This window comes from Pan troglodytes, chromosome 17 (genome assembly GCF_028858775.2).
Source record: "Pan troglodytes isolate AG18354 chromosome 17, NHGRI_mPanTro3-v2.0_pri, whole genome shotgun sequence".
In the NCBI taxonomy this organism is placed as follows: domain Eukaryota; kingdom Metazoa; phylum Chordata; class Mammalia; order Primates; family Hominidae; genus Pan; species Pan troglodytes.
Window position 1 is genome coordinate 73,588,224 of NC_072415.2, and position 19,860 is coordinate 73,608,083.

The 19,860-nt window shown below is 41.6% G+C and overlaps 1 protein-coding gene across 1 annotated transcript in view; it reads left to right on the forward strand.

Moving 5' to 3' along the window:
• SERPINB12 (serpin family B member 12) overlaps positions 1–19,533 on the forward strand; it is a 50,727-nt gene extending 31,194 nt beyond the window's left edge. The window contains exons 4-10 of the mRNA XM_016933234.4: positions 6,265–6,450; positions 8,610–8,744; positions 9,851–9,991; positions 11,358–11,475; positions 14,245–14,387; positions 15,712–15,879; positions 16,874–19,533. Coding sequence (XP_016788723.2) covers positions 6,283–6,450; positions 8,610–8,744; positions 9,851–9,991; positions 11,358–11,475; positions 14,245–14,387; positions 15,712–15,879; positions 16,874–17,278 — 1,278 coding nt within the window. The 5' untranslated portion in view covers positions 6,265–6,282 and the 3' untranslated portion in view covers positions 17,279–19,533. The remainder of the gene's footprint in view (positions 1–6,264; positions 6,451–8,609; positions 8,745–9,850; positions 9,992–11,357; positions 11,476–14,244; positions 14,388–15,711; positions 15,880–16,873) is intronic.
• The last annotated feature ends 327 nt before the right edge of the window (positions 19,534–19,860 follow it).

The window sequence follows — 19,860 nt, forward strand, 5'->3', positions numbered from 1 at the left end:
AGAGGGTGGCCTGGTATAGGAGGAAAGAGGTAGCTTTGAAATCAGACTGAAAGAACTGATTTGCACACCACTTGTGCCACGTAGTGATTGGAAGTACAATGAAAATTATTTCTAACTTACAGGATTTTTTGAAAAATAGAGACAATATTTGTGAAATGCCAGACATATCACAAGCTCAAATTGAACAGTAGCTATTAGTAGTATAACGTCACTGTGGATAGAGTTAGCACCAATTACTTAAGCTGAATGAATTTTGGGAGACCTTACTATTTTAAAAGATTATTTCAAGTCTGTTGGAAAATAATGATGACTGAAGTAAATTGCATACAAGTTTTTCAAGTTGTAGCTCACTAAGAGGCAGCCTGTGTGAGCAATTGCCTTTAGACTCAATCAAACAATAACTTCTTTGTGTGGTGGATATTTTCCAGAGTAAACACCAAGTACGGCCTGTGAATGCTTGGGGAGCATTCCCTAAATGCATCTGGAGCCAAAATTTCATTCTGAAAAATTTCTCTTCAATTTTCCATATACAGTATTCTTAGCTATTGTGTTAGGCACTAACTTGCAATGTCTTAAAATTAAATGCCATGTTTAGTAATACATCTACAATACATTTTAAAATTAAACTTTATACATATATACCTGCATGAACACCCACACACACATTAATACATAAGTGCATAAGAAATAAGTGTAAGCTTAATGTGTAACCAACACTCCAACCAAAAAAGGAACCAGTACCAGCTTCCTAGAAGTCTCCTTCATGCCTAGTTTACATGGTGTCCTGAGGCCGGCTCATACCAGCTCACAAGAGCTGATTTTGTGCATTTTTCCCAACTCTGGGTACAATGGTGTCTTGCTGGCAGTTTGAAATTAACCTTAATGGGGGTATTTACACCATAGAAATCAGCAAACATTGTGAATCATGGATTTTTGTTGACTTTTGTGTTTTGGGAGACAGTCTGCTACTGTCCCTACCTGTGGCTAACCACAGTTCTCCCCACTCATTCCTAAGGATAGCCACTCTGTTGACCTCTAAAACTGCAGATTAGTTTTGCCAGTTTTGGAACTTTATGTAAATGGAATCATACAGTATGAAAGTTTTCGGCCGGGCGCGGTGGTTCACACCTGTAATCCCAGCACTTTGGGAGGCCGAGGTAGGCAGATCACGAGGTCAGGAGATCGAGACTATCCTGCCTAACAAGGTGAAACCCTGTCTCTACTAAAAATACAAAAAATTAGCCGGTTGTGGTGGTGGGCACCTGTAGTCCCAGCTACTCGGGAGGCTGAGACAGGAGAATGGCATGAACCTGGGAGGCGGAGCTTGCAGTGAGCCAAGATCACGCCACTGCACTCCAACCTGGGCGACAGAGCGAGACTCCATCTCAAACAAACAAACAAACAAACAAACAAAAACAAAAAAAAAGAAAGTTTTCAGGTATGATTTCTTTTTTTTCTTTTTTGAGATGGAATTTCGCTCCTGTTGCCCAGGCTGGAGTGCAATGGCACGATTTCAGCTCACTGCAACCTCTGCCTCCCAGGTTCAAGCGATTCTCCTGCCTCAGCCCCTCAAGTAGCTGGGATTACAGGTGCATGCCACCATGCCTGGCTAATTTTGTATTTTTAGTAGAAACGGGGTTTCACCATGTTGGCTGGGCTGCATGTATGATTTCTTTTACTCAACATTATCTTATGATGTGATGTGAGATCCATGCTATGTGTTTATTCTGCTGATGATGGACATTTGCGTTGTTCCTGAGTTTTGGCTATTATGAAAGTGTTGCTATGAACATATTTGTACATATTTTTAAAAAATTCTTAAGGTGATTTTGCTACATACCTTTGAGAAATCTCTCTTACAATTACATTTTGGTATTGTAATATTTAGATCTCTGCCTTTCTATTTCTTGCTAAAGTGGTCCTATTTTGAATCCAATTGATTTGGAATTTGTGATTTAGTCATTACTGTTTTCAAATTAGTGTCCATGTAAAAGGCATTATTGAAATGCCAGGGATTTGGTCTATGTCCTATTGCTCACCGCCCAGAGAGGCAGTCACTGAGACAAGTGTTGCCAGGGAAGAAGGCTTTAATCAGATGATGTCAGCCAAAGGGATGGGGATAAATCTCAAATCATTCTCCCTCAACTTACTAAAATGGGAGGTTTATATAGTGGGGAAGAAATGTAGCTACATATGGGAAAATAAGGATTAGGGAGGGGAAAGAAAATAATCAAGATGAGTGTGGGTTCTGCTATCTCTTTGTCTGCATGCCATGATGTGAATTTCAGTTGCTTGATACTCTCTGGGAGGCCTGCGAATGGGTTTCCTGAGGAAGTAATTCAGATAAGACAAATGTAAGTTTCAAGCTTTAAGACCAGGAGGGTCAATTTCTATGTTTATTCAAAAAGACCATAAACTCATTTCTATGGAACAATTAGGCTGGTTTCAAAGGGATTTTTGATGAGAACAAGACAATTAATCTTAAATTTCTTTCTCTTTTCTTTTTAATTGCAACAACATAACATAACATGATTTTTACTAACAGTCTAAGCTTATTTTTAATAAATAAAAGCAATGTTAAAAAGCTTTGAAGTATTTTTAAAGTGTTATATTTTAAAATTGCCTATTTGAATCTGTGTTATTGGAATAATCAAATCTTAATGAGTGCTTCCTACAAAACACTCTTTTCCCTTTTCTATTTCATTTTGTAAATTAATATCTTACTCTTCTGTGCTTCTTAAACTCTACTCCTGAATCTGCGAATGCATTATCTGCTCTGTTAGGTCGTAGATTTCTCAAAGGCAGAGATTGTCTCTTGTTCAGTTCATCTTTTATATATAGTGACTAACCCAGTGGGAGAACTTCATAATTAGGTTGGTGTCAGATTTAGGCAGTTTCTAATTTAAAAAAACTGACTCACCCCCACCCCCCAAAATAACCAAGCAACCCTTCAGAAGGTGGTTAGCAGATGACATTTTAATCTAGTCGTTAAATGTTCATTATTTGCTATGTTTTAGACTTGTATGTAAAGGCAGGAAAGATCTTCCTATTGTAAGGGCTTACATATAGTCGTAAAACTTTAACAGCAACTGTCCAGCTGTTTTTTTTTTCGTTGTTTTCTGTTGCTATTGTTCCCTCAACTCCCTTGGAAGGTGAGGCAGCATTAAAGCTGCACACAACTGTAATGAAAGCTTAGAACCAGGTAACACTCAGAAAAGGGAATTGTCGCTGGGGTGAGAGCATCACAGTACTCCTGGAAAGTAGTTCACAAAGTTCATAGAAGCTTGATGCAGAAACAGGCAGAGAGAGTTTTGGAGTGTTCTGTAGCCCACAGAGTGAGTAAGTGTAGTGCCAGAATTAGAATGGAATGGAATGTGAAAAACTGTGTGATCTAGGAGGAAGCAGCCCTAGGCATGAGGAAGTCTTAGCCTTGCTTTGCTTCTGGACAGCTGCATGATTGTTGCAAGTCACTTCACCTCATTTGGCCTCAGTTTTTTTTATCTTGAGAAGTAGGGAGTTGGCCTGCATGAGTAGTCATGTCCTTTCTAAAGCAGGCAAGACTCTGATCATTCAGTTCTGGGAGTGCTCGTGCTAGAAGGCAGAAGGCCAAGTGATTAACTGGAACATTTGAAGAGCCAGGTTGGGATCATTCAGTCTTTCTAACCAGCCACTTCTTTTCCTTAAATATAGTCAGGCTCTTGTCTTCTTTTAATAGTGATGGCCAAATTGCCAGGATGCCGTTTACCTTCTCCTCCTTCGAGCTGAAGATTTTAATCAAACATTAACCTAAGTTATACGAAAAAGGTTTTAAAAAATATTAGACTACATTTCACACAAAATTTTATCATTAATCGAAAGCCTGTGAAATCCCCCCAACTCAGACCATCTTTAATTTGTTGGTTTTCTTTTCTTTGTTAGTAGACTTGTTACTAGATGGGTAATGTGAGCTATGTGTAGAGAAAATCTGTTGGACATCAAGATGTTTACCAACATATGCAAGGGTAGCTTTCTGAGATGTGAGGCATTATTGAATTTCCAGATACATCCAGGACATCCATTACTCAAAAAACACCCACCAATTAAGGCATAATGCTCCTGAAAACACTCTGGTGATCTATGATTACCCTGAAATTAGTTTGAAAATACAAAGTATGTCTCAAACCCAGTTCCCAGATGCAAGATAAGAACTGTGAGTTAGGTACAAACTTGGCAGAAAGAAAATGTAACAATAAAATGGACTATAAGCTGAATAAGGGGGGAGAGTACCCACATACAGCAGGCATGTGTTTGATCACCTATCATCAGTTGAGGGGCAACTTAGAAATGATAGATACAGTAGAAAGTTTACTTAGTTTGGGGCCAAATATATGTGCTATTTGATTCTGCAGTTTTCTTTTCTGAAAAACAAGGAATGATCATATCTACCTTGCAGAGTTGTAGGATTAAAGCTAACACATGTAAGATATTTGGCACATGTTAGACACATTTTTTAAAAAGTTACATAATGTTATCTTTTTGAATTAGGTTTTATAGGCTAAGAAAATCTATATTAACTGGGAAAGTGTTAAAACAAATTACACCATTCCATTCAATGCAGCAATATTTCTTCATGCTTATGGTGTGCTGTATCTGATGATAAAAGCACAAATAAGAGGATTTACATTTCTATCTTGGAAATACACAATATCCATAGGCAAAGAGACAAAAGAAAAGGCATTTCATTTGAAAGGCATAGGTCAGTGGTGAGATCTACATATTCTCTTGATACTCTGGAATAGATTGGGTGGGGAAGGCAAGATACCTGTTCTTAGGAAGTCACTATCTTACTCTGGTTCTATATTATCTGTAGTTCTACACTGTCAAAGAGGACATTGAACCTGGTGATATGGTTTGGCTCTGTGTCCCTACTCAAATCTCATCACACATTGTGATCCCCATAATCTCCACGTGTTGAGGGAGGGACCTGGTGGGAGGTGATTGGATCATGGAGGAAGTTTCCCCCATGCTGTTCTTGTGATAGTGAGTGAATTCTCATGAGATCTGATGGTTTTATAAGTGTTTGGCAGTTCCTCCTTTTCTCTCTCTCTCTCCTGCCGCCTAATGAAGAAGGTACTTGTTTCTCCTTCTCCTTCCGCCATGATTGTAAGTTTCCTGAGGCTTCCCCAGCCATGCAGAACTGTGAGTCAATTAAAACTCTTTCCTTTATAAATGACACAGTCTCTGGTGTTTCTTTGTAGCAGTGTGAAAATGGACTAGTACACCTGGTGACATCAAGACCCCCAGCATCATTCAAGATTTATTGTCTCTTGAACAATATGAATGACCGACTGAAGTGCCTCAAATTCTGTAGTTTGCATGTGGGATGAGTCAAAAGGGGGTGAGAATGTTAACAAGGCACATGACCCATGGGAATTTCCTGGGCATATCCTCAGTCACAGAGCAATGAGGGGAGAGTACAGGCAAAAGGTGTAAGCAGAACCAGCCACAATCTGTGGAGAAGAATGAGATGGGATGATGTTTGCTTGGCTGCTAAGTTGATAATAAGAATGTTGGCCTTTGGCTTCATTTTACATGAATAAAGGGAGTTCCACCACAAAGTGGGTAGGATTATGTCCCCTAAAAATATAGTTTAAGTCCTAATCCTTCTACCTGTGAATATGACCTTGTTTGGAAATAGGGTCTTTGCAGATGTGGTCAAATTAAGATGAGGTTGTACTGGCTTAGGATGGGCTCTAATTCGGTGACTGCTGTCTTTAAAAGAAGAGGGAAATTTGGATACATACATGGACAATAAAGAGAAGAATGTGAAGATGGAGGCAGAGACTTGAGTGATTTGTCTACAAGTCAAGGAATGTCAAAGTTTGCTGGCAACCACCAGAAGCTGAGAGAGAGGCATGAAACAGATTTTCCCTGAGAGTCTTGAAATGAACCAAATCTGCTGATATCTTGATTTTGGACGTCTGTCCCCCAGAACCATGGGAGAATAAGCTCCTGCTATTTAAACCACTCAGTCTGTGGTAATTTCTTATGGCAGCCCCAGGAAACGAATTCACACTACTAAATGAAAATAGATCTCTGTCTATCAATATTGATATCAACACCAATATTTATATACAGGGATGATAATGACCTTAGTTTTCCAGTTCTTAATAGCATACTGAATAATTGTGCATGATTGTATTTCAGGTATGTAAAATAAAATTGTTTGTTCACTTATTTTCTTCCAATCACCATTTTCTCTTTCTCCTTTTTTTTTGGTTTTAGATCGTTATAAGTTTTACAATGGACTCTCTTGTTACAGCAAACACCAAATTTTGCTTTGATCTTTTTCAAGAGATAAGCAAAGATGATCGTCATAAAAACATATTTTTCTCTCCCCTGAGCCTCTCAGCTGCCCTTGGTATGGTACGCTTGGGCGCTAGAAGTGACAGTGCACATCAGATTGATGAGGTACGTGTCCACTAGGGTGCTACACAGGGTCCTAAACTCTGGGTCCACACTCAAAGTCAGACGCTAATCCCACTTAGGCAAGCCAAGGGGCTTATTGCACCCTGGGCTTAGTCAGAACCCATCCCTGTCTCTGAGTCTTTATTTGTATTTTCTCCATCTTACTTCCTCTTCGATCCTACCATTCTTAAAGTCTCACTTAAACTTGTACCTTCTTTAGGGTGCTCCTCAACTTCATGTCTGGCAGCTTTTCTCATTCATCTCTATCTTTATCTCTGTATGCATGTCTGTCACTCTTTTACTCTATGATTGCTAATACCAATATTGCTAGCGATTTTTAGTATGTGTATATGTCTTCTGTCTCACTCATTTCATTAAATAAATATTCATTAAGTACCATATATGGTTCCAGTGGCTAGACAGCTTGGTGTCCTCCTGGACTCTTTCTCTCTCACTTTAAACCACATTTGTTAGAAAATTCTGTTGGCTTCTTTTCTTTTGAAAGATATCCATAATCCAGGCACTTCTCCCAGTCTCCTTGAGGTCTGAACCACAACCATCTTTTCTCACCTGGATACTGCAGCAACTTCCTGATGGGCTTTCCTGCTCTCACTGGCAATCTATCCTTTGCACAGCAGTCCAAGAGACCCTTTTAAAACCTGAGCCAGATTCTATTTCTCATCTGTTCAAAAACCTGGATTTCTTATTTCACTCATGATAGCAGTTCAAGTCCTTACAATGGCCCACAAGGATCTGGAGATCTGAATCCCAGATAAGCCCTGTGACTCCATCTCTCACTTTCATCCCTCCTCACTGTACCTGTCACACTGGCCTCCTGGCTTCCTTGGGTAAGCCATGCCCATCCTATCTTGGGGCCTTTGCTCTCGGTCCCTTTGCCTGATGGCTCTTTCCCCTGGTAACTGACCTCAGCCCACTTTCTTCTTCAAGACTTTGATCACTGTTTATCTCCTATATGGGGCCTACTTTGACCTCCTAATCTAGTGCTGCATCCTGACCTCCAAACCATAAGGGATACTTTTTTTTCATGTGGCATTTTCCACTGTCTAACATACTGCATACAGTAATTAATTACTATGTGTCTTGATTTTTGTATGCCTCCTCCACTAGAATATAATCTCCTAGAGGGCAGGGATTTTTGTCCTAGAACAGTGCTTGGCTTACAGTAGGCACCTAGTAAACATTTCTAGAATAAATAAATGAAGGTAATAAGAACAAATCCCCAAATAAACTACAAGTTCCCGTGGTTGGCCTTATACTTCCTTGGATGTAGCACATAGTGCGGGGGTTATGCACAAATCAGGCTGTTTCCCCTGAATATGGAGCAGTAGAATTTATGGATTAAGACAGAATGTGTTTCTGGGGTCATTCTGCTTTATTCATCTACTAAGATTTGGTGTATTATTTTCTTATTCCATTAGCAAAACTTAGCTTTAGAGTGTGGTTTGCATCTTGCAGGGCGGAATTCAGATGTTCTTTCTTAGGCAGTTGAGGGCACCTGCTGACCAAATGGGTCTGAGTAGTGCAGGATATGACACCTGTCTCCTACCTTTCTACCAGGCCCTGGATAACTTGTCTTTGCTGTCCTCACTCCCTTGATTCATGTGAAACTCTAGATCAGCACTGTCTGACACAAACATAATGAGAACCACATAGTAATTTAAAAATTTTTAGTAACTGTATTACGAAAGTAAAAAGAAACAGGTGGGACTAATTTTAATAATAATTTTTTAACCTAGTATATGCAAAATATATCCACATATCATCAATATAAAAATTTTAATGAGCTATTTTATTTTTTTTATACTATATTCAAGATCTGGTGTGTATTTTGCACTTACAGTCAATTCAGATTGGGTATCTATGAAATGCTCCATAGCTACATTTAGCTTGTGGATACCTCTATATTCTTTTAGTTTGGTTACATTTATTCATAAATGCTCTCCCAGGGTAGCAGTTTGTTCTTCTCCTCCACTCCACCTCCCAACCCAAGGACAGAAGCATCCACTTTCCTTTAAACTGTTGTTGATTGTTTTGTTTGACTATGTAATCATAGTCATTGTCTCATTATGAAATGTTTCTGAAGTTATTCAGGCTTCCCTCTGTTCATATTATCTGAAAGACCCCATCCCGTTATCATGCAGGTACTACACTTCAACGAATTTTCCCAGAATGAAAGCAAAGAACCTGACCCTTGTCTGAAAAGCAACAAACAAAAAGTGCTGGCTGACAGCACTCTGGAGGGGCAGAAAAAAACGACAGAGCCTCTGGATCAGCAGGTGAACTGTCACCGTAGAAAACTCTTGCCTTTCTTTTTTACAAACTGCTTATTCTGGCTGTAGGATATTTGGTGATAGTTGCTTATCCCCAAATATTAGACTCTGGATACCATCAACAGCAATAACCTCATGTGATCTGTGATTCCTGAGTATGGATCTCAGATGTCCTTGGCTATCAGCTAGTTTCCTAAAGAGCAGGATCTGGTATCTTCTGCTTATGATAAAGAAGTCTAGATCATCACTCTGTCCCTCATCTGCTTCTACAGGCCACAGGGCCCCAACATAGAGTATGGTCAAAGATAAAGGTGGTAAGGGGTAGGGTCAGCTGTGGAATTCTTACTGTCTCCCTCTATCTCTGCTTGTTTCATTTCGTGCTGAAATCTGCACTGACAGACAAAACTTTTATTGGTTGCCTCATGCCAGGAGGAGGAAAGATATTCTCCAGGGTATGCGTCCCCCTACCTTAGAAAGTTTAAGAGGAGGGTGGATAGATGATTGTCTTTCTTTCTTTCTTTCCGTCTTTCTTTCTTTCCTTCTTTCTTTTCTTTCTTTCTTTCTTTCCTTCTTTCTTTCTCTCTCTCTCTTTCTTTCTTTCTCTCCTTCTTCTCTCCTTCTCTTTTTCTCTCTTTCTTTCTTTCTTTTTCTTTTTTCTGAGATGGAGTTTTGTTGTGTCGCCAGGCTGGAGTGCAGTGGCGCAATCTCAGCTCACTTCAACCTCCGCCTCCTGGGTTCAAGCAATTTTCCTGCCTCAGCCTCCAGAGTAGCTGGGATTACAGGCATGAGCCACCGCGCCTGGCCTCTTTGAAATGTAAAGAAAATCAGAGTGTGTCAGTCTGAAATATAGTGAGCGTTGCTGAGTTCCCCAGATGTATTTTTCCTGGATGATCTTGATATAGATGTGGGAGCCATAATCTTCCACTGGGACCACTTCTCACCCTCCATTCCTCTGTTCTTCCCAGCTCACTTCCCCCAGCATGGAAACAGAGACAACTGACATCTTACTAAGAAGCTCTATCTTGCTTCTGTACAAAACACGTATCTTTTAGCGGTGTTTAGCTCTTCTGATAGACACAGTGAAGGTCACATTTTGTTTCTTCTTTCCTTAGGCTGGGTCCTTAAACAATGAGAGCGGACTGGTCAGCTGCTACTTTGGGCAGCTTCTCTCCAAATTAGACAGGATCAAGACTGATTACACACTGAGTATTGCCAACAGGCTTTATGGAGGGCAGGAATTCCCAATCTGTCAGGTGAGTTGCACACGAATGGTGACTAAAGCTACCATGTAGCATACTATTTAAAAATCAGGGAGTAGCTAGGTTACTCACCTGCCATCTAGAACACAAACCTCTTTGACAGGATGATGCGCTGTGGACTGGTGAGGTGTCCAGGACCTCCCTCTTTCAGTCCCACACTTTTCTTCTCTTCCCAGTGTTCAATGTGAGCAGTTTACGGGGCCCATTGTGGGTGGAATAGAGTGGGTGGGAAAGGGTTGTGTGAGTAATGGAGGCTTTGGAGCACGTGTGGGCTTGGTAATGGCATCCTCTCCTGACTGTCTTCCCCAGTCAATGTGCCTGGTTGCTGCACTTCTCTCTCCCTTATCTGTTAGGTGCCCCCGAGACATTTCTGTGGAATCTCCTTTTGTGCCAGGATCAGGCTACCCCCGCAATGCAATTGTGTTCACTATGCTCTTTTGAGAGTGGGGTAGCAGGAGGAGACTGCGTTTTGGCATTTGGAGCTGAAAGGCACAGGACTTGTGTCTGTGGCTAAACAGCTTCCTACCTAGAGCAAGCTGGGTCTCCATCTGGGCTTCAGTCTCCTTTTGAATCACTAGAAGGAGCCATGTGCTAAACAATAAATGTGGGGGCTATGACCAATGGCAAAGATGTGACATGGTTGGTTAGCGCAGGACTAGCCAGGGGTTGGGTGGCCTCCTTTGGCCAAAATAAGTGTGTTTCCTTGCAATGAAAGTAAGATTTTTCATGCTGGATTTTTTAAAACTAGCCTTTTTATGAGCTATAAATTCATGTATTAAACAATTCACCTGTTAAAAGTACACAAACCAATGGGTTTGGTATATTACATTACTGATTTTTTAAAATTATAGTAAAATACATATAAAATTTACCATTTATGTGTACATTTCAGTAGCATTACTTACATTCAGAATGTTGGGTAACCATCACCTTATCTATTTCTAAAACTTTTTTTTTCATCACTCTAAACAGAAACTCTGCAACCATTAAGCGGGAGTTTATTTCTTAAAAACAGAAGCATTTTCCAGCCAAGTCTCTCAAGTTACTTGATATTTACCTTGTGATGGCTCCACAGATGGGTTGTTGAAATAAAAGGATATCCAGTAGGAAAGGCTTGTCCTGTTGTAACTATAGACTGTTCATGAATAATATTCGATATCCTCATTTGTCACTAAAAAAACTGAAATGTCTCTGGCTAGTTTAAGACTGGGGATGGCTAGAAACTCTCAGGCCTGTCCATGCAATGTGAAATGACCAGGCTCATCTTTCTTGGGAGACTTCTCAGGAGAACCTCACTCCTAACTATGAGCATCACTGCCTGACTTTATTGCATTATTTCCCTTTTATTCCGATGGAACAGGAATACTTAGATGGTGTGATTCAATTTTACCACACGACGATTGAAAGTGTTGATTTCCAAAAAAACCCCGAAAAATCCAGACAAGAGATTAACTTCTGGGTTGAATGTCAATCCCAAGGTAAGAATGCCCAAAAGCACGGGAGCTGATATTGGTTTCCATTTAAAAGAAAATTGGTCTGCCTAGCTTTGCAGATTGCTGGTCTACTGGGGGCCAGAGGTTCACATATGTGGACTGTGTTCAAAGCACGGTTTGCAGAATGAGATATCATCTCACACCAGTCAGAATGACTATTATTAAAAAGTTAAAAAACGACAGATTCTGTCAAGGCTTCAGATAAAGGGGAACACTTATACACTATTGGTGGGAATGTAAATTAGCCATTGTGGAAAGCAGTTTGGAAATTTCTCAGAGTTAAAACAGAGCTGTCATTCGACCCAGCAATCCCATTACTGGGTATATATCCAAAGAAATAGAGATCATTCTACCAAAAAGACATATGCACTCATAAGTTCATCACCACACTATTCACAATAGCAAAGACATGGAATTAACCTAAGTGTCCATCAATAGTGGGTTGGATAAAGAAAATGTGGTACATATACACCATGGAATACTACACAGCCATCAAAAAGAATGAAATCATGTCCTTTGCAGTAACATGATGGAAATGGAGGCCATAATCCTATGAATTAACACAGGAACAGAAAGGCAAACATTGTTCTCACTTATAAGTGGGAGCTAAACATTGAGGACACACGGACATAAATATGGCAAGGAACAATGGACCCTCCAGATACTAACTGGGGGCAGGGAGGGAGAGAGGAATGGGTTGAAAAACTACCTATAGGGTACTATGCCTACTGTCTGTGAGCAACATGCCATGTAACAAACCTGCACATGTACTCCCTGTATCTAAAATAAAAGTTGAAATTAAAAAACAAAACAAAGCAAAAAAGCATGGTCTGAACAGCATCAAACAGTTAAACTGCTTAGATATTGCTGTTATTTATTATTGCAGTTTTGGTCTCTGGTCTTGCTGGCTCTGGGCGGGAAAGGGGACACCAGCCTCGTTAGTGCTGATCTTCCAGGTGGGGCTTAGAGAATGCTCCCTTCTACCGGTGCCTGTGTGAATTTGAAAAACAGAATAAACTCTTCCCTCCAGGACCAAAGTTAGTGACCTGAAGGGTCAGGTCAGGCTGCTGGACACAGACTAGGCCCCTTTTTGATCATCGTGTGGGGCTGGCGGAGGTGTTCGTGTACAGTGAAAAGTTTGGAGTGCATGAGAGAGCACAGGTAGTGCATTATGTCTCCTGCCTTCAGAGTGAGACCATGACCCCAGGCATTTGCATACATTTTGAGTGGCTGGAGGCTGGGAAATGATAGTTGACTTATTTTAGGCTGTCCTTGGTACCAGAGCGACACTTTCGGTTCCTCCCTTCCATTTGGTGGCTTTCTCTCCCTGTCTCCTCTTTTTCTCACACTGACTTAGGGATGGGATACCCCTGCCTGCGTTTCCTTGGGAGAAGTCTCTACATTCCAAAATTATTGCTTTTTCCTTCTTTCATAGGCCACAAAAATGACCATTCTTTCAAGGCTCTACTCAGCTGTCAAAAGGAAAGCAATTCATTAACGAAGCTCATATTAAGGCCTGGATATGTACTTTCCCCTTAGTGAGTTAACTCCTCCAGAGAATTTTAAATGTAGATGATGTCAACCTAATCTATTATTATGGGATTTAAGTAGAGCTCTTCTTGAGATGGAAGATCTTTTCTTCTTAAGACATCTGCAAATATTCAAGTAACTGGTGATTTGGTAGTTTGAGTAGGAAAGGGTGTACCCTAAAGATGGGATATTGCCCGCTAGCCTGGGGCTTTTCAAGTGGAGCTTAGGGCTGTGTTATTGTGGAAGGAGCCCCAGAGCTGAGCCCAAAGGTGGAAGGCCTGAGGACCCATTCCCGCCAGTCTTACTGCTTCTTGGCTGTGTGACTTCAGCTCTCCCTGGATGCAATTGATTCTTCTATGAAGAAAGGATAATGATACCTCCTTATCGTGGGATGGATCAATTAATTGATTAAGGTGGGGTGGAATGAGAAAGAGCATATAAAAGTATCTATAAAATAGGTTTTATATCATGGTCTAGCACATTTATGTGTATTTTTGTTTACATGTAAGCATATACCTTATGCTATGTTGAGGGCTTGAGACAGGAAGTTTATATTGTAGTTCTTTGTTCTCAAGGGAGCTTATCATATTGTCAGATGACTAACTATATAATTTGAAATATAAACCATAGTATAAGACGTCTACTGACAAGTTCCAAACAAGCAATACAGGGAATCAAAGGAGATTCCTTCTGTTACAGTGCTGTGATTGGACCCCCTGCGAGGTGGAGTGAGAGGGTTTCTCCCCTGCCCCATCACCCCCTCGCTTACCGCCAGCCAGGACTGTGAATTAATCTTCTTGTGTTAGTTCTTGAATGAGACACTCCCTAGTCTTGGGGGTGATAAACTGCATTAAAAAGAATTATCGGCCAGGCGCGGTGGCTCGTGCCTGTAATCCCAGCACTTTGGGAGGCCGAGGTGGGCAGATCACCTGAGGTCAGGAGTTCAAGACCAGCCTGGCCAACATGGCGAAACCCCGTCTCTACTGAAAATAAAAAATTAGCCAGGCATGGTGGCGGGTGCCTGTAATCCCAGCTACTCTGGCGGCTGAGGCAGGAGAATCGCTTTAACCCAGAAGGCAGAGGTTGCAGTGAGCAGGGATCACGCCATTGCACTCCAGCCTGGGAGACAAGAGTGAAACTCTGTCTCAAAAAAAAAAAAAATTATCTACACAAATGCTTTTGATACAATTCATACTCAGGATATTCTCTGGGATCTTTTTTTAGGTAAAATCAAGGAACTCTTCAGCAAGGACGCTATTAATGCTGAGACTGTGCTGGTACTGGTGAATGCTGTTTACTTCAAGGCCAAATGGGAAACGTATTTTGACCATGAAAACACTGTGGATGCACCTTTCTGTCTAAATGCGGTAGTGTATCAGAACTCATGGTTTTCTAGCTAGCCAACTCATAATTTCCACTAGGAATGATTTGAAATATGTATACTCGAAAAGTTACAGCTTACATTTACAATAAGAACATTTTTTGTTGATAAGAACTAGTACCTGAATTTCATTGAGTATTTTTGTGCCAAGTGCTTCCTGCACTGAGTATTTTTCCATTTGTTATTTCATTTGTTCCCCCAAAGAGCATTATGAGATGGGTGTTATTATGATTTCCACTTAGGATTTGAGACAAAAAATGGAAAGGCTAAGTTAGCCGGATTCATGCATTAGGATTCAATCTGTGAGTGTTTGCCCCAGAAACTTGTGTTCTAAGCTAGTAGATTTAGAATGGGAGGAAACAGAAAGGGTTGGGTTCCAGCCACCCACTTGTGGGCCAGCTAGCTTATTACTGGAGATGCATTTTTCTCTCAAGCACCAAATATCCCCATCTGCAGGTTGATGACCCCTCACCCACCACCTTGAGGTTATTATGAGATTTAAGGTGCCTGGGGTTGTGCCGTCCCTCTGAAGGAGCAGGTGTTGTTATTTAATATGGAGATGATTCTCACTTAACGATGTCTGCCCTTGGTGCTGTGGTGGGGTCATCCAGGCCAGCTGGCATGGGGTGGTATGAGGCCAAGGGGCTGGGCTGGGATAGGCCCTACAGTGGGACAGCTGGCAGGGCGTGTTTCTGCTGACTTAACAGTGGAGATGCTTTGATAGTAAGTTTACCAATAGTCACCTTGGGAGCTGAAGAACTGATTAAAATACATGGAAAGGGCCAGGTGAGGTGGCTTACCCAGCATTTTTGGAGGCTGAGGAGGGAGGATCACTTGAGACTAGGAGTTTGAGACTAGCCTGGGCAACATAGGGAGACCCTGTCTCTACAAAAAATAAAAAAATTAGCCAGGTGTGGTGGTCCATGCCTGTGGCCCCAGCTACTCAGGAAGCTGAGGTGGGAGGATTGCCTGAGCCCGGGAGGGTGAGGCTGCAGTGAGCTATGATGGCACCACTGCACTGCAGCCTAGGTGACAGAGCAAGATCCTGTCTCAGAAACAAAAAAGCAAACACCTGGCCCCCACCCCCGTCACTCCACAACAAAAAAAGACATGGAAAGATAAAGTGTTGGCAAAGTAAGGGCCACTGATGAGTGGGTAGACTCTTGTAGGCTGGATCCCTGGTGTGGCTCAGGACTTCTCCTGCAGAACCTTCTCATCTTTAGGAACCCCTGTCCTCCGTGAAGCTGGGGCCATATGAATTTGGGAGTTTCCCATAGCCGTCCTGTGACCTCCTACCTTGACTACTACAGAATGAAAACAAGAGTGTGAAGATGATGACGCAAAAAGGCCTCTACAGAATTGGCTTCATAGAGGAGGTGAAGGCACAGATCCTGGAAATGAGGTACACCAAGGGGAAGCTCAGCATGTTCGTGCTGCTGCCATCTCACTCTAAAGATAACCTGAAGGGTCTGGAAGAGGTAAATCTTCATTTCCACATCTCTACAAAATATTTAATGATAGATCTTTAGAGAACAACACTGTCTACTATCTACCATCTCGAGGAAATTCAGTACCTCAGCTGTCAGAGACATCAAGGAATGTGTAAGAATCTGAATTAGATTAGATATTTATTCCTCATTTGTTTAGAATTAAACAACAAATGTCAAAAATATTGGGATTGAAGTTTCTTCTTTAATCTCATAGCTCTCTGCCACTGTTTTAGCAAATCAAGGAATCTGGGTTCTGAGTAACTTGAGAAGTTTTTAAGTTTTTCCTTTTCTCTGAATATTCTGACTTCTGGCCTCTTACTCATACCATTTTTCTATAGCTCAATTAATTAAAGAATTAACTGAATACTGTTTTGGGGAATATGTACCTTGACAGAAGTGTAGAGAGTGACAACAGAATTGATTGCTTGTGAGGTAGGAATTCATAAAGGCTGGAGAAGCTCAGCTACAGATTGTCCAGGGGGGTAAAGAGATAAAGATAGAAGGAGAGAGAAAGTGAGAAAGGAATACCAATATAGCAGGTATAGTAGTTACAACATCAATAACAACCATTATTCAGAATTTGCTATGTGCTATCACTGTGTTAAGTTCTTTATATACATGATTTTATTAATGCTTGCAACAACTTAATCATATTATCTCTCTTTTATGGAAGAGGAAATTTAACTTCAGAAAATTAGGGCTTGGCCACAGAACCCAACTAAGCGACTGAGCCTTGCTGTGCTTTGAACACGTGTCTCTCAAACACCAGAGCACACGGGAACCTGAGTTGTCCCCTAACTTCTTCTAAAGAGGAAAGATATTTGCTTGAAGTTTTAAATGAAATCAGACTATTCTGTAGCTTAGGGAAAGGTCTTGAAGGTCGTCACTGCCCACTGAAAGGGACTCAGGCACCTTGAAGTAATTGGGGCATTCTTTGTGGTCCCATAATCTGATGCTAAATCTTATTTCCTTCCTCTTGTAGCTTGAAAGGAAAATCACCTATGAAAAAATGGTGGCCTGGAGCAGCTCAGAAAACATGTCAGAAGAATCGGTGGTCCTGTCCTTCCCCCGGTTCACCCTGGAAGACAGCTATGATCTCAATTCCATTTTACAAGACATGGGCATTACGGATATCTTTGATGAAACGAGGGCTGATCTTACTGGAATCTCTCCAAGTCCCAATTTGTACTTGTCAAAAATTATCCACAAAACCTTTGTGGAGGTGGATGAAAACGGCACCCAGGCAGCTGCAGCCACTGGGGCTGTTGTCTCGGAAAGGTCACTACGATCTTGGGTGGAGTTTAATGCCAACCACCCTTTTCTCTTTTTCATTAGACACAACAAAACCCAAACCATTCTCTTTTATGGCAGGGTCTGCTCTCCTTAAAAGGGGAGCAGTGTCTAGTACTTTGGAGCTGGAGGAAAATATCAATACAATCTTCCCCTGGCATAAGATGGACATTTGAGTTTTTGGTAATATCTAAAGCATCTCCTTCATCCTCCAGCCATCGGCTTGTGCTTATCTTGATCTTTCTGTTACCCTGTAGCTTATTTTCATCTGAGTCTGTTAGTATTGAAGGGCTGTTGTTCTCTAACCTAAACTTTCAAGCATATAAATTCACCCTCTGTGACCTGAAGGTCAACACAATTCAGAACAGTACCTACCTCCTTTTGAAGGAATCCTAAAAGTTCAGGTCATTAGACCATTTCTAAGAGATGGCAAACTCAGAAGCCACTTTAACATGGGCAGCAAGAGAACATATTTGACTGGAACGTGTTTGGAAACTCAGCTCTGTTTCTGGGGTAGTTTGACCGGAACGTGTTTGGAAACTCAGCTCTGTTTCTGGGATAGTTATGATTGTGGTCATCACTGGGCGAGATGCCCTGTTTCTTCGTTTGACAGCTACTGCATGGAAGATGTCCTGTGAGGTCTTTTCACCTAGGACAAGGCAGGGCTTGGGTGTATTTAAGTGATAGCTCAAAGATGTGTGACTGCTCCAACCAGCACTCATTTTGCACAGAGCAGGGGAATGATATTTGTCTTGTGATTTTGACACTGACCCAGGAAAGTGGCTAGTGGATTTAGAGGAGGTTTATCTCAGTTTTCCTTATTGAGTCCCCCAACATTATCATCAAACACTTCCCTCTGTCTCTCCTCCCCTAGCTCCAAGAATTCCCACCTGTGGCTAGTTCCTTTTATGCACCCAGCACAGGCAGGTGTCAAGAGAAGTGCTGCTGGCATTGTGGACGGCTGGCCTCCGGGTGCCCCTCTCTCTGCCTTCTGGCCACGTGGAGGCTGGCCTCCGTGTGCCCCTCTCTCTGCCTTCTGGCCAAGTGGACTTTTGTGTCTTCCGAGAGGTCTCATGACAGACCACATGGTGACAACAGGCTTGAGCCTGGGCATGGTGTCCATAGCAATGCTTGTTGGCTGGGCATGATGGCTCATGCCTGCAATCCCAGCACTTCTTGGGAGGCCGAGTCAGGTGGATCACTTGAGTCCAGGAGTTCGAGACCAGCCTGGGCAACATATTGAGACCCTGACTCTACAAAAAATACAGAAATTAGCCGGGCGTGGTGGTGTGCACCTGTAGTCCCAGCTACTTGGGAGGCTGAGGTGGGAAGATCACTTGAACCCAGGGGATGGAGGCTGCAGTAAGCTGAGATGGCGCCACTGCACTCCAGCCTGGGTGACAGAGTGAAACCCTGTCTCAAAAAACAAACAAACAAAACACCCAAAAAGCCAAAACAAAACCTGAAACCCTTGTCAAGAAGGCCATTGGGCTCATCTCAAGCTCTAGTCTACTGAAGGCCTGACCTCTGAGTGTTCCTACTCGCGGACTCAGGGCCTCTGTTCTCTGGTGTGGTAATCTGAGTTCCTAATTTCTATCTTAGCTGAATGTTCTGCCATGACCACTGACACGTCCAACTCACATCTCTTTGGAGTCAGTCTCTTTCCTATCGAGGTGGGTTTCAGGTCTTGCTTGTGGCTCAGTTTCCTTGGCCCACCTTGTGGCTGTCCTCCTCCCAGCTGCCACCAGTCTTTCAGTGTGGCCACGCAGTTTTTTTGCAGAAGGCAGGTGAACCACACCTGCTCCCATGCTAGCCTCCTCTTCCTTTTCTCACCTACCCCAGTGATTTCTTTGTGCTCTGAGAGACAAGTTCCATGTTCTCCATACAACCTTCTCATTGTTGAAGCTCACTTACGACCTAAAACAATTTGATGTTGGTAACGTGAGGCAGTGCCCTATCCAGAATGCATGTTCCATGGGTCAAATTAATTTCAGATAACCAAAAACTTCATGTCCCCTGTGGTTCCTTTTGGGGTTGACGTTTTGGGGGCTGTTTCCATGTCTGACTTGGCACCACTGCCCGACACCTAGCTGGAAACCATGACCTATATATAGCCCTGCATTGCCCGGCATTTCTTTTGTTCTTATTCTTTTACTTGGTAAACACATTTTTTTTTTCATTTACATCGGGATTTCTCAGATTTTGAAGCATGAGAGGGAGAATGTATCTATTTACAATAATGAGGAAAATTAAGAATCTTAAATCTTTATGTAAATCAGTAAACATTCTTTACTAACCTTTGACTTATTAAGAAGTTTCTTCTGAATGAATAAAGCACTTTTGTTATTAGTTAAAATATATACGATGTGTTGCCAACTGATTTTTTTAGGGATATAAATTCAACTTCAAACTGTTTCATCCAAAAATATAAAAATACATAATCTATGAAACTAACAATTAATCTCAGTTACACAGGAAAAATACATCTTGCCCCAGTAATAGTTTCTCCCAGCTTTCCATCATAATTACATATGAAGGCATATAAAAAAGATGAAAACTGACAATGCTAAAACCAGAGTGATAGCCAGCTGATCATCAGAATATAGAAGACATTTCTGCCGACTACAGGTTTTTCTTTTTTTTTTGTTTGAGATGTAGTCTTGCACTGTTGCCCAGGCT